Source organism: Saprolegnia diclina (assembly GCF_000281045.1).
Source record: "Saprolegnia diclina VS20 unplaced genomic scaffold supercont1.77, whole genome shotgun sequence".
NCBI lineage: Eukaryota > Oomycota > Saprolegniomycetes > Saprolegniales > Saprolegniaceae > Saprolegnia > Saprolegnia diclina.
Genome location: NW_008246144.1, coordinates 226,036 through 238,235, shown reverse-complemented (window position 1 = coordinate 238,235; position 12,200 = coordinate 226,036). Strand labels below are relative to the sequence as shown.

Sequence of the window (12,200 nt, the reverse complement as noted above, 5' to 3'; positions counted from 1 at the left end):
GTGATGTTGTCGACAAGTGACCTGGCGTTGTGCCGCTAAGATGGCACTACGATCTTAGTTCGGCGTGCGTCTAGGATCGTGTCTCACCACCCTCGATGCCTCGACACGACCACTCACTCGAGTGTCCTCAACCACTTGGCCAAGGCTTGGCAATTTCATTTTCAAACGCAAAATGTTGGCGAGCTCGCGCTGATTGGGACGGCATGGCGCTACGATAAAAAATGAAGAAATGTACGAAATTGTGTCAAGGTATCAAAGTATCGATCGTGTACGCGACACGCCATCACGGAAGCTGGCCCGACGTCCTTGCGGCGTGCGTTTGGCCCCAACCATCGCAGCATCGCTAAACTATATATCTTTGAGCTTGAAATATTCGTTTTGAAATGCCAGGATGCGAATTCGTTTTTACTTGTAGGCGAGGTAAAATGTACATTTTGACGAATCTCGCTGCTCCGGCACGTTTTGCTACAGGGTAGAGGCACGACTGCAACACGTGATTGCCCAAACCAACGGAAGCCTCTCTTTGTGCGTGCACGTATTAATATTTATTGCCACTGGCAACAAAAGATGAACTTCAACTGCGATATCTCGGCCAAAAATCGGGTTTCTGGTTTTTGTTCCGAAGACGAGCACATTCGAGAAGGTCGCGCGTGTCTGAAGCCCCGGTGCCATGCTACTAGATAGCTCAGTCGCAACCAAGTGAGGAGTAAAGACCGTCATCGTTTCGGGCACGTCCGCCATCTTGCGTTCTTGTGGTTCTCGGCGCTTGAACCGCCATCACAAGATAGCGACATGTTGGGCGTTCTCATCCTCGAGTGGATACCCCGGGGTCCGATCATTTTCATGGATATGATTCGGCCTGGACACCGGGGTCTTGGAACGAGTGATGGTCCAATAGACTCGGCATTTGTATCCTCATACAACGACCAAGTAAGCCGACGCTTGTCTCGCGCAGCTGGCTTATTTCTACAACTGACCGTGCTCGATGGGCGGCGAAGGCCAAATGACCGCGTCGCTGGGCCGCGTCGTGCTCGTGACCTTCCCCGCATCCTGCAGCGTGCTGCCCATGGTCATCGACGGCGCCTACCTCGGCCACGTCGGCCTCGTCTTCTTCGACCAGCTCTTCCAGAGCGTCGCGCCGGAACTGCCGCTCGTGCTCTGCCGAACGGTCGAGACAGACCAAGAGGCCGTCGTCGAGTGGATCAAGTCGCCGCATGCCCTCGCAGACGTCCTGCGCGCTGCGCCTGCGTCGTGCCTGCGCCTTCACGCCGTTGTTGACAGGGGCTACGCAGCGAGCAAGATATACCACGCGATCCCTGCGACAAGCCCCAACTACTCGCCCGAGATCGTGGCCGTCGAGCCCGAAGAAGACGACAACGGACACATGACCGACCTCGATGTAGTGGATGATGCGCCAGAGTGGACACCATCGCGCGAAACGGAGCCAGAACTCGCCGCCTCGACGAGCGTCTTTGACAAGCTGCGCACCCTCTTCACGCGTGAGCCGAGCCCGCCCAAGCCAGAGGCAGTGTCGTCCAACTGGTGGTCGGCTTCGACGCAGTTTTTCCGACCTGCCATCCACGAAAGCAAGCCGCAGGTGACGTCGACGCCGCCGACGCCCGAGCCGCCCAAGCTGGCGTCCTCGCAGGTCATATCGCGCGACCGCTTTGCGACCGACCGCCTCAGTGCGTCGCACCACATCTTTATCCCGCGCATGGAGTACACAACGGCTAGCGACGTGCCAAGCGTCAACGACGGACCGTCGCCCACCGTTGCGCCAGCCACGACCGTGTTACCCCCTGCGCCAGTCGCCGCGCCGGCGGCCGAGCCGCACTTCTTTATCGCGTCGTCGTGGTACAAGGAAGCCGACCGCATGAGCGCGTCGTTCCAGCACACGCGACTCGGCGCCAGCCGCACCGAAGTCGACGGGTCGTTCATTTGGATTTGATACGCTGTAGCTACACTATTTAAGACGCGGTCGAAGTGAACGACGCGAGATGAACACGATTACCTCTAAGCTTAGCTTTCTTAGCGTCCAAGAACCAGCAAGCGCTATCGGCGCAGTGCTGCGTTGGGACCGACCATGCTCGTATATCTTCCGAGGAGAGGCCGAGCCGCATCCCAAAATCGACGCCACATCCGAGTTGAAACGGCTGACGGAAAGTGCAACTTCAACCCGCCGAGACGTCATCTTGGGTCGCTGCTTCCCGATGGAAATAGCTGCATTCTCGCATCTGCACCTTCCTGCTCGTCCACCGGAACCAGCATGGACTCGGTGACGCTGACGCTCAACGGCGTCGTGACCACCATGTCGCTCGACGCGTTCTCCAAGAAACTCACGGCCAACGCGTGCGTCGGGACCAAGTGTGCGTCCGACGTGGCGTCGGCGGCCGCGCTCGACAATCTCTGGCTCGTCTTTGGCGGCGTCATGGTCTTCATCATGCTCCTTGGGTTTGGCCTCCTCGAGATTGGCTGCTGCAGCGTCAAGAACACCAAGCACATTTTGTTCCGCAACCTTAGCGACCTCTGCCTCACGGGCCTCACGTTCTACGCCGTCGGGTACGCGTTCCTCTTTGGCGACGGCAACGTCTTCATCGGTCGCACGGGCTTCTTCCTCCAAGGCGACACCTTCCACACGGATATCCCCATGGCGTACGAAGGCTACGAGTACGGCAACTGGTTCTTCCAGTGGGCGATCGCCGCCGTCGCCGTCACCATTTTCTCGGGCGCAGTCGCCGAACGCATCACGCTCGGCGCCTACTTGGCCTACACGCTGTGCGTGAGCGCCGTCATCTACCCGGTCGCGGGCCACTGGATCTGGTCCACGACTGGGTGGGCGAGCGTGCTCCGAACCCCCCAAGACCGCCTCTTTGAGGTCGGGACCATCGACTTTGCTGGCTGCGGCTGCATCCACATGCTCGGGGGCATCTCGGCGCTCATCGGGTGCATCTTTCTTGGGCCGCGCAAAGGGCGGTTCCACAGCGACGGCAGCCACGATGAGCTCCCGAAGCAGTCGGTTTTGTACCAAAGCATGGGAACGCTCATTCTCTGGTTTGGCTGGTACGGCTTCAACTGCGTCTCGACGGTCTCGCTCCGGGGGGACTTGAGCCACGTGATGACCAAGGTCGCGGTCAACCTCACGCTCGGCGCGTGCATGGGCGGCGTCTGCACCGTCCTCCTCGACCGCCTCGTCGGGTCCAAGTCGTGGGACGTTTGCATGTTCAACAACGGGATCCTCGCCGGCTGCGTCTCGGTCACCGGCAGCTGCTCCGTGATCGAGCCCGAAGGCGCCGTCGCGCTCGGCGCCATCGCATCGCTCGTCTACGTTGGCGTCGCCAAGCTCGTGCTGCGCTGCAAGATCGACGACGTCGTCGACGCGATCCCTGTGCACTTTGGCTGCGGCACGCTCGGCGCCCTCGCGCCTGGCTTCTTCGCTTCGGGCAAAGGCGTGGCCATGGCCGTCGGGTCCGGCTCGTGCGGTGTCTTTTACCGCTGCGACGGCCACCAAGGCCACCAGCTCGCGGCGCAGGTCGTGTATGTGCTGGCGATTTTCGCGTGGGTTGCCGGCTTCTGCACCCTCCTCTTTGGCCTCCTCTCCAAGCTCGGCCTCCTCCGCGTGTCGGCCGACGCCGAGGCTACGGGGCTCGACGCCTACGAGCACGGCGGGTCCGCCTACACGTTCGAGCCAGCGCCAACATCCCGCGTTCTCGACACCAGCATGCACAAGACGTCGCTCGAGAGCGATGCGCCCCGCGACACTACGACGAGCTAGTTTGCATCATACATCTTGATACTATCTTGATACAAAATCCATGTAAGACGAGGTATTACGTGCGGTCCTTCCACCATTGCGCAAACGACACGCGGTTCCAGGGAAAGAGCGACGAATGGTCCCGCGCCTCGTCGTCGTCGGCGCCCTCGAGGTCCGTGCCGTCTTCCTCCTCTTCTTCTTCGTCGTCGTCCTCGGCGTACGAGTGGTCGGCGGCCGCGACACTGTCGTACCAGCTCTTCTCTTCGTGCAAGAGCTTGGAGTAAATCGTAAAGGTCTCTTCGCCGAGGTACTGCCGCGGGTTGCTCTCGACCATGCGCAGCAGCCGCGCAAAATGCGGCTAAGGACTTTTGAGTTTCGAGAAATCGCAAGATTTTGAACCTGAATCTCTTGCAGCGGTACGTGCAGCGCAAACGAGAGCTGCGCGTAGACGGTAAACTCGGCCGTGAGCACGTCGCGGGACGGCAGCGAGTGCACGTGGTCGATCTCCACGAGCAGCTTCTTGATGACGGAAACAATCCCGTCGCGGTTCTATTATCCAATGGATACTCGGATCGTTGGATACACACGTACGAGAGGCTCGTTGAACTTGAGCGCGAGGATGAGACACGCCGACATGTACAGCTTGCGGTTGGCTTTGTGGACAAACTATCCAAAGTCATCTCGATACAATCCAATGGTGGATAGATACGTTGCTGAGCACGAGCTTTTCGAAGTAGACGCACGCGAGCGCAATGGTCGAGATGTCGAGGTGCGTCCGGCTGCCCATCGCCAGCGCCTCTTGCTTGAGGTTGCGGATCTTGCTCAACGTGAGCTCCGAGTCGTCGAGCCACACGTGCGTTTCCCGAAATTGTTTGTTCAATTCCTACTTTTTACGTAAGATATGTCATTTTCAACAGTGACAAAACCTCTTTGAGGTCGTTGGGCTTGACGAAGCGGAGGATACTGCTCACGACAGGACCCACCTTGCGGTCGCCGCGGATCACGTCCTTGTGACGCCCCTGGCGGTACCTTGGCGCATTTGAAAGATTGATACTTATGTAGGAAACATGAGGAACGTACTCGGGGTTGTCGAGAAAGTTGGGGTCGTACAGAGGCACGATCGGGTGGCTGTCTTGGCTGTCGCGGTCCTTGTCGCAGCGCGACCACGTCGAGTGGAGGAGGCGGAAGTAGGACTTGCCGCGCCAGTCGTACGGCTCGGCGCTGACCATGATCGACTGGAGTCGCTTGCGCCCGCCTGCGCGCGTGACCTTCTCCGTGCCATTGTACTAGACACGTATGTGGTATGAGCATATGCGGCATTGGCAGCCGCTTCCTCTACCTTGATGACGGACGAGACGCCGACAGGGTAGCCTTTCCCGCTCGAGAGGAAGATGCGGCCGTCGATAACTCCCTTCTCTGTCATTGTGGCTTCCCACCGACGAACGACCGCAGACGCAGCCGGGTACTTGGTTGCCAAGCGATACCTAGCGACCCATGAGACAAGCACTTGAAGCATGTGTACCGGAAGAGCGGCAAGACGTTGACGACAGTCGAATCGGGCCCTGGCAGCCGCCGGCCCGCGAGCGACTGCTCGACCTCGTCGAGCTCGAGCGGGTACTCTTGGGACTGCGCGTCGTGGTCAGGCGACGAGAGCGGCCCGAGCTTGCGCGAGTGCTCCGAGAGGTGGCTGCACTCGGAGAGCATCGGGATGTTTTGGAGAAAGTCCAGCGCCGCAATGTCGCGTGTCACCTTGCGTATTCGCCCGTTCGACGACGGCACGAGGGCGCGGGCGCTCGTCGGGCGGGCGACGCCGACCGCTGAGAGGTTCAAGTTCAAGTGCGGACGACGTGGCGACGTTGACGCCGCTGGCGCTGGCTCTGCCGCCGGCGCGCTCGAGACAGACAATCGCTTGGGCGAGCTCACGGGCGTGATCACCGCGTATGTGTCGTGCGGGTGGCGGTGCGAGACCGAGGAGGGCGACAGCGCGGTCGGCAGCTGCAGCGGCGCAGCGGGCGAGACCAATACTGCTATCGGCGGCGCATCCAGCACGGTCGATGCAGCACTTGGCGGCGCGTCGACGGCCGTCGACGGAGACCAGGGCGGAGCATCGTCGGACGTCGGGCCGCTTGGGCTATCGGCCATCGGCAAAGAATGATCTTTGGCGTCGCGACGGGTTCCGGAGCGTATCCGGATCAATGCACGGTTTTAGTGTTGCCCTCGGGCTGCAGCATTTGCTGCTGGTGCTGGCAGCAGCGGCGACCAGAGCGCCAGCAAGAGACCAGAGCCCAAGCAGAAACCGAGTCGGGTATGAGAGCGCTGTAGGAGGCGGCGACAAGACAAAACACTACTATTCAATGAAAGGCTCGCAATTGCTCGGCGAGAGAGCTACGAGCACTTGCGCATAGTCCAGACGATGGATTGGCCGAGGCCGCTCATGCCGCAGATCTCAAACCCGAGGCGCTCGAGCTTGTCGAGCACCGATCGTGGTGGCGCCGAGACGGTATAGTGCCTACGCCGCCATCAACACACGCCACGGCGCCGCAACGTACTTGTAGGTTTGGCACTTGGCCTGCACGAGGCGCGCGCCCAGCGTCTACAGAGGATCGTTGGTCCCGCATGATATGGACGTATTACCTGCATGAGCTCGGGGTCGGAGGCTTCGTCGCCGACGATCGTCGGGCCTATGGTCGTCATGAGTGACGAGCGTCCTGCATAAGGCGACCGTCGTACCCGTCGTCACGGTCACTTCGGTGCTCACGAGAAGGTACATGCTGCTGCTGGCAAATCGGCAACTGCAGATCCAGGTTGAAGCTGCAGTTAAAATGCTTTCAAAACCGTCTCTAGATACATGCAATTATCACTACTGTCTCCATTTCTGGACCAAAAACCCACCGATAAAACATCCATCCATCCAAAGAATAAAACTAGATAGCCTCTAAACCGTATGATGCTAGAGATATTTCTCAAAACTGACTCAAACATGCACCAGATCCCGCTACTCGGCAGCTGCGCGCACGAAGCCGGCGCATGAAGGAGCTTTAGTCATCTACTGGTTGAGTGCATGCGACTAGAGTCATTTTAGCGCTGCTAGTGTCAAACCGCCGCAACACCTCCATGCGACCTGAGTTACCCTACCCCTGCCCACACCGCAAAGCTGCAACCGCTTGGCATTACAAAATCAATAGAAAGGACTAGACAAGACGAGGTCGATGGCATGCTCAGATGGCCACGGGGCGCGACGGCGTCGGGTCCATGCTGCGTGGGTCGAAGAGCGAGACGAGCTTGGGCTCGCCGTACTCGTCGGTCGAGTCGCGCACCTCGTCGTGGCTCTCCCACTGGTAGAAGGACGCGGCGCGCTGGTGCAGCGGGCTCGAGAGGTCGTGCTCGGGTAAGATGACCGTCATCGAGTCTTTGAGGGACTCGAACGGGATCTGGACGAGCACCTTGTTGAAGAGCGTGATCTGGTACCCGGGGAAGAACCGGTCGTCGCTGCTCGTGCGCACGAGCCACATGAGGAACCACGAGGCAATGAGCCAGTAGCCCATGAAGGCGAGGTGGTCGACGAGCACGACTGGGTTGATGAGCGCCGTGTTGGCCGAGGCGAACCCGATGAGGACGATGCCGAGCGAGCAGCTCGTGATGATCAAGCCGTACATGGTGCCCATGTTGTAGACGCCGTACAAGTCGATGAGGAAGCACGGGATCGTCGCAAAGCCGCAGCCGCACGTGAACGCGAGGATCGTCGTGCACCACTCGTACTGCGCAAAGTTGCGCGCTTCGATGGCCTGCTGGAGGCGGAGGATCGTGATGCACTCAGCGCCGACGAAGAACATGAAGGCGATCTTGCGCGCGAACGCGGGGTTGATGTAGAAGACGCGGATGAGGACGTCCGACATGCTCGGCGCAATGAGGCGGCCGACGACCGTCGCGATCACCGTGTTCTGCGCCACCGCGTACGTGGCGACCGTGTCGTCGTGCGTGAAGATGGCGGCCGTGATGTCCACGAGGCGCGGCGAGAAGGCGATGTTGGGCGCCACTGAGGCCGCGAACGCGATGAAGAGGAGAAGAAAGTCCGTCGACATGATGCACTGGAGCAGCGAGAGCGCCTTCACCTGCTGGTAGTAGTAGCTCTGCGTGCCCGGCGACGCGGCGCGCATCGCGTCGTAGTTGACGAGCGTCATGCCGCAGTCGAGGTACTCTTCTTGCACAAAGCCGGCGCCCGGGAGGTTAGTGTCGACCGCGATGCAGTGCACGTCGAGGCCGTTCACAATGTACATGGGCGGCGGCGACCGCATGACGACCGTGCTCAAGACAAGGATCGGGCCGGAGAGCGCGAGGGCCATGAGAAAGATCGAATACAAGGGCGCCGTGTTGACGCTGTTGTCCTTGCCAAGGTGCGCGAGGAAGAGGACGGCCCAGCCCGAGAAGCCGACGCCAAAGCCCGAGCACGTGACTCCGATCGCGATGCCACGGTAGTCGGGGTACCATTTCTGCGCGGTCGAGAAGGACGAGAGCATGAGGAGGATCGTGCCAATGCCGATGCACGAGCCGTACCCGAGGATGAAAAACCAGTACGACTCGACGAGCACCGCAATGTGGCTGAAGACGAGGCCCATCAAGAAGAAGACGCTGCCGATCATCATGCCGACGCGCGGCTGGCGGCGCTCCAGAGCCGGACCGACGATGGCGCCAACGACGCCGAGGAAGCCGCAACCGACGATCTCGCCGTACGTGGTCGCGACGTGCTCGACCGTGACCGTCTTGAAGAAGAGGAGCTCGAGCGTACCGGCGAGGTTCATGTACGCGTAGAGCAAGCCGCAAACAAACTGCGTCAAGAAGGTCGCCAGTAGCACGTGCCAGCGGTGGAAGCGGAGGCCGCGCCACGTCATGAGCTCGCCGTTGCCGCACGGCGACGGAAACGTGAAGAGCCAGAGCTCGCCCGCGACCTCGAACGGCGTCTTGCTCGGCACCGTGATCGTCCAGTAGCGAAGGAACCAGTCCATGGTCAATTGCAGAATGAGCAATGCGAGCGAGCGCCAAGCTACCATCCGAAAACGGGGTCGTCGCAATCACCCCTTGAACGACAACCAACTCTTTTACCGATGCGATCTGGAGCTTCTCAAGCTCGCTATGGATTCGCCCACCAATACACAACTCTATGATGCACGTACCAGCAGCAGGCAGCCATGGCATCGCAAACAGCGTGCCCCCGGCGCCCCGCCGCCGACCGCAGGAATTACGAAAAGGGGGTGTTTCTGGCACCCCATGGCAGAAAACGGTACCCTAGTCCTCACCGTTTGACTTGCTTCCTGCCAGACACACGCAGTAGTAACGCACCTTCAAGCAGATCGAGGCTGCTAGCGGTGTGAGCCTCGACAACGTGATCGCGAGTAGCCCGGGCAAGGAAGCGCAGCTGCCACCTTCGATGCTGCGCGAAGGTTTCTCGAGCAGTGTACTAGCGTACAGTGTAAGTTAGCTCCTGAGTGTAGTCGGGCTCGTGCAAAGCCTTTCAAGTTCGCCTTGTTTTGTTGTTGCTTGTTACTTGGGAGTGTACAGTATCTCTGCCCACAGCGTGCCACGTACCCATCCGGTGATCGATAAGAACATATATACTAGTACTCTCGACATGAAAGGCTGGTAAATAGATGTTGACAGGTCTAGTGCTCGGCGCCCTCTTCGGTAATGCTACTGGCCTCGCCCGAGCCAACGTGCACGACGGCGTGCTCGTCCCAGAGGAAGAACGAACTGCGCGTCGGGCTTTTGCCGCTGGACGCTTGTTGTGGGACGATGATACTGTCGATGCTGCCGCCGGACGAGACGTCGTCGCGCAGGGTGTCGGACGTGTTGCGGCGGAACGGGATCTGGACAAGGACGCGGCTGCAGGCCGTGATCTGGTACCCTGGGAAGAACCGGTCGGTCGAGTTGGTGCGCACGAGCCAGAGCAGCGCCCAGGCCACCACCAGCACGTAGCAGAGCGCGTGAAGAAGGCCGGCGAGCGCCGAGGCGTCGGCCACGTCGGTCTCGGTGAGGACGAGGCCGACCGCGATGACGCCACCGCACCAGCTCGTCAAGAGGAGTCCGTACATTGTGCCCATGTTGTAGACGCCGTATAGATCGCTGAGGAGGCACGGCACGATGGCAAAGCCGCCGCCGGTCGCAAAGGTCATGACGGAGACAGCAATCTGAAATGTCGCATAGTCGTCGTTCGTAATCGCGAACGCGATGAGCGGCAGCATGGCGCACTCGACGCCGAGGAGCACCAAGAGCACAACTTTGCGCGCGAACGCCGGGTTGGCGTAGAAGACGCGCACGACGCCGTCCGAGAGGAGTGGCGCGACGAGGCGGCCGAGGAGGCTGAGAAGCACCGGGACGCGGGCGAAAGCCATCGCAGACACATTGTCGTTGTGCGTAAAGTGGTAGGCCGTCATGTGCACGAGCTGCGACACAAAGAGGATGGAGGGCGCGACGGTCGCGGCGAACGCGAGGTAGAGCAGCGCAAAGTCGGTCGAGAAGATGCACTGCGCGAGCGAGAGGGCTTTGACCTGCTGGTAGTAGTGCCCGTCCGTGCCGACGAACGCGTCGTTGGAGGCGCGGATCGCGTCAAAGTTGACCAGCGTCATGCCGACCTTGAAGAACTCGTCCTGGACGAAGAGGTGCTGCGTCGCGTTCGCCGATGTGTCAGCTGCCACGCAGTGCATGTCGACGCCGTTGACGACAAAGTTCGGGGGCGGCGACCGCAGAACGATGCTGCTCAGTAGCAAGACGGGGCCGATGATGGCGACGGCCGTCGAGAAGACATGCGTCAGCTGGGCGCTACTCGTGACAACGTCCGTCGTCGTTGCGAGATGGAGGAGGCTCACGTAGAGTCGGTTCCAGAGCGTGAGACCCGCGCCAAAGCCGAGGACGCCGACGCCCATGCACGTGGCGCGGTAGTCGGGATACCACTTTTGCGTGGTCGCAATAGACGAGAGGACGAGCAGCCCGACGCCGGCGCCGACGAGCACACCGTAGCTACAGCACCAGTTGAAGACAAGATGCACGTGCATATATACAACGTACCCGAGGATCAAGAGTGCCTCAGAGGTGACGAGAACCGCAATGTGGGCGAGGAGCAGCCCGAGGCAGGTGCAGAGCGTGCCGGCAAACATACCAACCCGCGGCGCGCGACGCTCGAGCGCAGGCCCGCTGAGTGCGCCGGCGACGCCCAAGCAGGCCATGGCCACGAGCATGATGCGCGTCATGGCGGCGCCATCGGTCTGGCCAAAATGCAGATTGAGAGTGTTGAGGAGCGCCGGGTAGGCATAGATGGAGCCGCAGCACGCCTGCGTGAAAAAGGTCGCGGCGAGCGCGTGCCATCGACGGAAGCAGACGCCGCGCCATACAAAGAGGCCCGGAAGCGCGACGAGCCACGGCTCGGCCTTGGCTTCGGCCATCGTCTTGGCCGGCACGGTGATGCGCCAGTACATGGCCAAATCCAAAGTGCGGAATGATCGAAACCGTGGGACCGAATGGTGTCGGTTCAGCCAAAATCTGGTGCAGCCTTCTGGCGAGTGTGACGGGACACTCGGATGGTTCTTTCAAACCACGCGCTGCGCCAAGCAACGCTGTTGCATGGGTGTCGATCAGAAGGCGATCAACGACGGGAAAAGCAACGAAGCGCAATAGTTAGCTGGTCGGCGGTCTATCTGTGCTCTAAACGTACTGCAATACTGGATGAGAAGAATATACTGTACGATGGACACAGGGCGTCTGCAGAGGAACGGCGCGTTGGCATCAACGTCATGTTGTTGGGGCAGATGGCGCCACCGGTCCGTCTGGTGTTCGCATCATGCGCATGTTGCCGTTGTGCACTGTCAACAAGCGATGCTATTGGCTGAAATGGTGGTACGTTTTCACAATCGCGCAACCTGATTGGTTGCTTCGCACATCATTTCGCTGCGCCACGTCATATCGAAGGATTGCTCGTTACCACTCAGCACAAGATTTGCGACAACGTGCCCGAATGCACGCAGCGAAGAGGTGTTGAATACACTGGTGGGATCAGCTCCTTGTCGTCGTCCGCAAGATGCGATGTAGCGAAGACAGCGCGACGCGTTTTGTCTTCCGGCTGGCGTCGGCTCTGAGTTTGTGTTGCGTAGTCAAGCCTTCGCTGACGTTCCGCTAAGGCAGGTGGTGGACAGCCAAACGACTAGAAGCACGGGTGGTGGCTAGGATTGGAGCACCGAATCGAGTGTGTCGAGCAGGTTTGCATGGCTGACTACCTTCGGCTGCGCGTTTTAGCAGCGGATACGTCGCAACCTGAACAGACACAGAGTGGCAACGATAATCTCTGTCGGTCCAGTGCGGGCGCGGTATCGTGAAGAGGAGCGGGCCAGCAGATACAACTTCACGGTGTCGCCATGGTAATGGCGAAGGGTCTGTTCTGGCAATAAGAACAACCTTGACATCA

At 60.1% G+C, this 12,200-nt stretch overlaps 6 protein-coding genes across 6 annotated transcripts; 2 read left to right on the top strand and 4 right to left on the bottom strand.

Moving 5' to 3' along the window:
- Window positions 1–985: 985 nt before the first annotated feature.
- SDRG_14790 (hypothetical protein) lies at window positions 986–1,948 on the top strand (the record flags this gene model as incomplete). The annotated part of the gene is made up of 1 exon (XM_008620945.1): window positions 986–1,948. The coding sequence occupies one exon, from the start codon at window positions 986–988 to the stop codon at window positions 1,946–1,948; it is 963 nt and encodes a 320-aa protein (XP_008619167.1).
- Window positions 1,949–2,266: 318 nt separating this feature from the next.
- On the top strand, window positions 2,267–3,772 carry SDRG_14789 (hypothetical protein; the record flags this gene model as incomplete). Its single annotated transcript, XM_008620944.1, has 1 exon — window positions 2,267–3,772. The coding sequence occupies one exon, from the start codon at window positions 2,267–2,269 to the stop codon at window positions 3,770–3,772; it is 1,506 nt and encodes a 501-aa protein (XP_008619166.1).
- A 55-nt stretch (window positions 3,773–3,827) lies between these two features.
- On the bottom strand, window positions 3,828–5,893 carry SDRG_14788 (hypothetical protein; the record flags this gene model as incomplete). The annotated part of the gene is made up of 8 exons (XM_008620943.1): window positions 3,828–4,109; window positions 4,151–4,300; window positions 4,343–4,417; window positions 4,461–4,634; window positions 4,678–4,780; window positions 4,832–5,037; window positions 5,091–5,235; window positions 5,274–5,893. 8 exons carry the CDS (start codon window positions 5,891–5,893, stop codon window positions 3,828–3,830), a joined length of 1,755 nt encoding a protein of 584 aa, XP_008619165.1.
- Window positions 5,894–6,136: 243 nt separating this feature from the next.
- SDRG_14787 (hypothetical protein) lies at window positions 6,137–6,521 on the bottom strand (the record flags this gene model as incomplete). The annotated part of the gene is made up of 4 exons (XM_008620942.1): window positions 6,137–6,260; window positions 6,301–6,344; window positions 6,386–6,432; window positions 6,482–6,521. 4 exons carry the CDS (start codon window positions 6,519–6,521, stop codon window positions 6,137–6,139), a joined length of 255 nt encoding a protein of 84 aa, XP_008619164.1.
- A 372-nt stretch (window positions 6,522–6,893) lies between these two features.
- On the bottom strand, window positions 6,894–8,787 carry SDRG_14786 (hypothetical protein). Its single transcript, XM_008620941.1, has one exon. It carries the CDS (start codon window positions 8,752–8,754, stop codon window positions 6,970–6,972), a length of 1,785 nt encoding a protein of 594 aa, XP_008619163.1. The 5' UTR covers window positions 8,755–8,787; the 3' UTR covers window positions 6,894–6,969.
- Window positions 8,788–9,338: 551 nt separating this feature from the next.
- SDRG_14785 (hypothetical protein) lies at window positions 9,339–11,223 on the bottom strand. The gene is made up of 2 exons (XM_008620940.1): window positions 10,811–11,223; window positions 9,339–10,762 (listed from the first exon to the last, which is right to left on the bottom strand). Exons 1-2 carry the CDS (start codon window positions 11,215–11,217, stop codon window positions 9,409–9,411), a joined length of 1,761 nt encoding a protein of 586 aa, XP_008619162.1. The 5' UTR covers window positions 11,218–11,223; the 3' UTR covers window positions 9,339–9,408.
- Window positions 11,224–12,200: the final 977 nt, after the last annotated feature.

What these genes read in the sequence shown, in the direction of transcription:
- SDRG_14785 (XM_008620940.1), bottom strand. Translation starts at nt 11,217, where the DNA reads ATGTACTGGCGCATCACCGTGCCGGCCAAGACGATGGCCGAAGCCAAG. An exon ending in GAGGCACTCTTGATCCTCGG is followed by an intron (nt 10,763 to 10,810) that starts GTACGTTGTATA and finishes CTGGTGCTGTAG; the next exon opens with CTACGGTGTGCTCGTCGGCG.
- SDRG_14786 (XM_008620941.1), bottom strand. Translation starts at nt 8,754, where the DNA reads ATGGACTGGTTCCTTCGCTACTGGACGATCACGGTGCCGAGCAAGACG.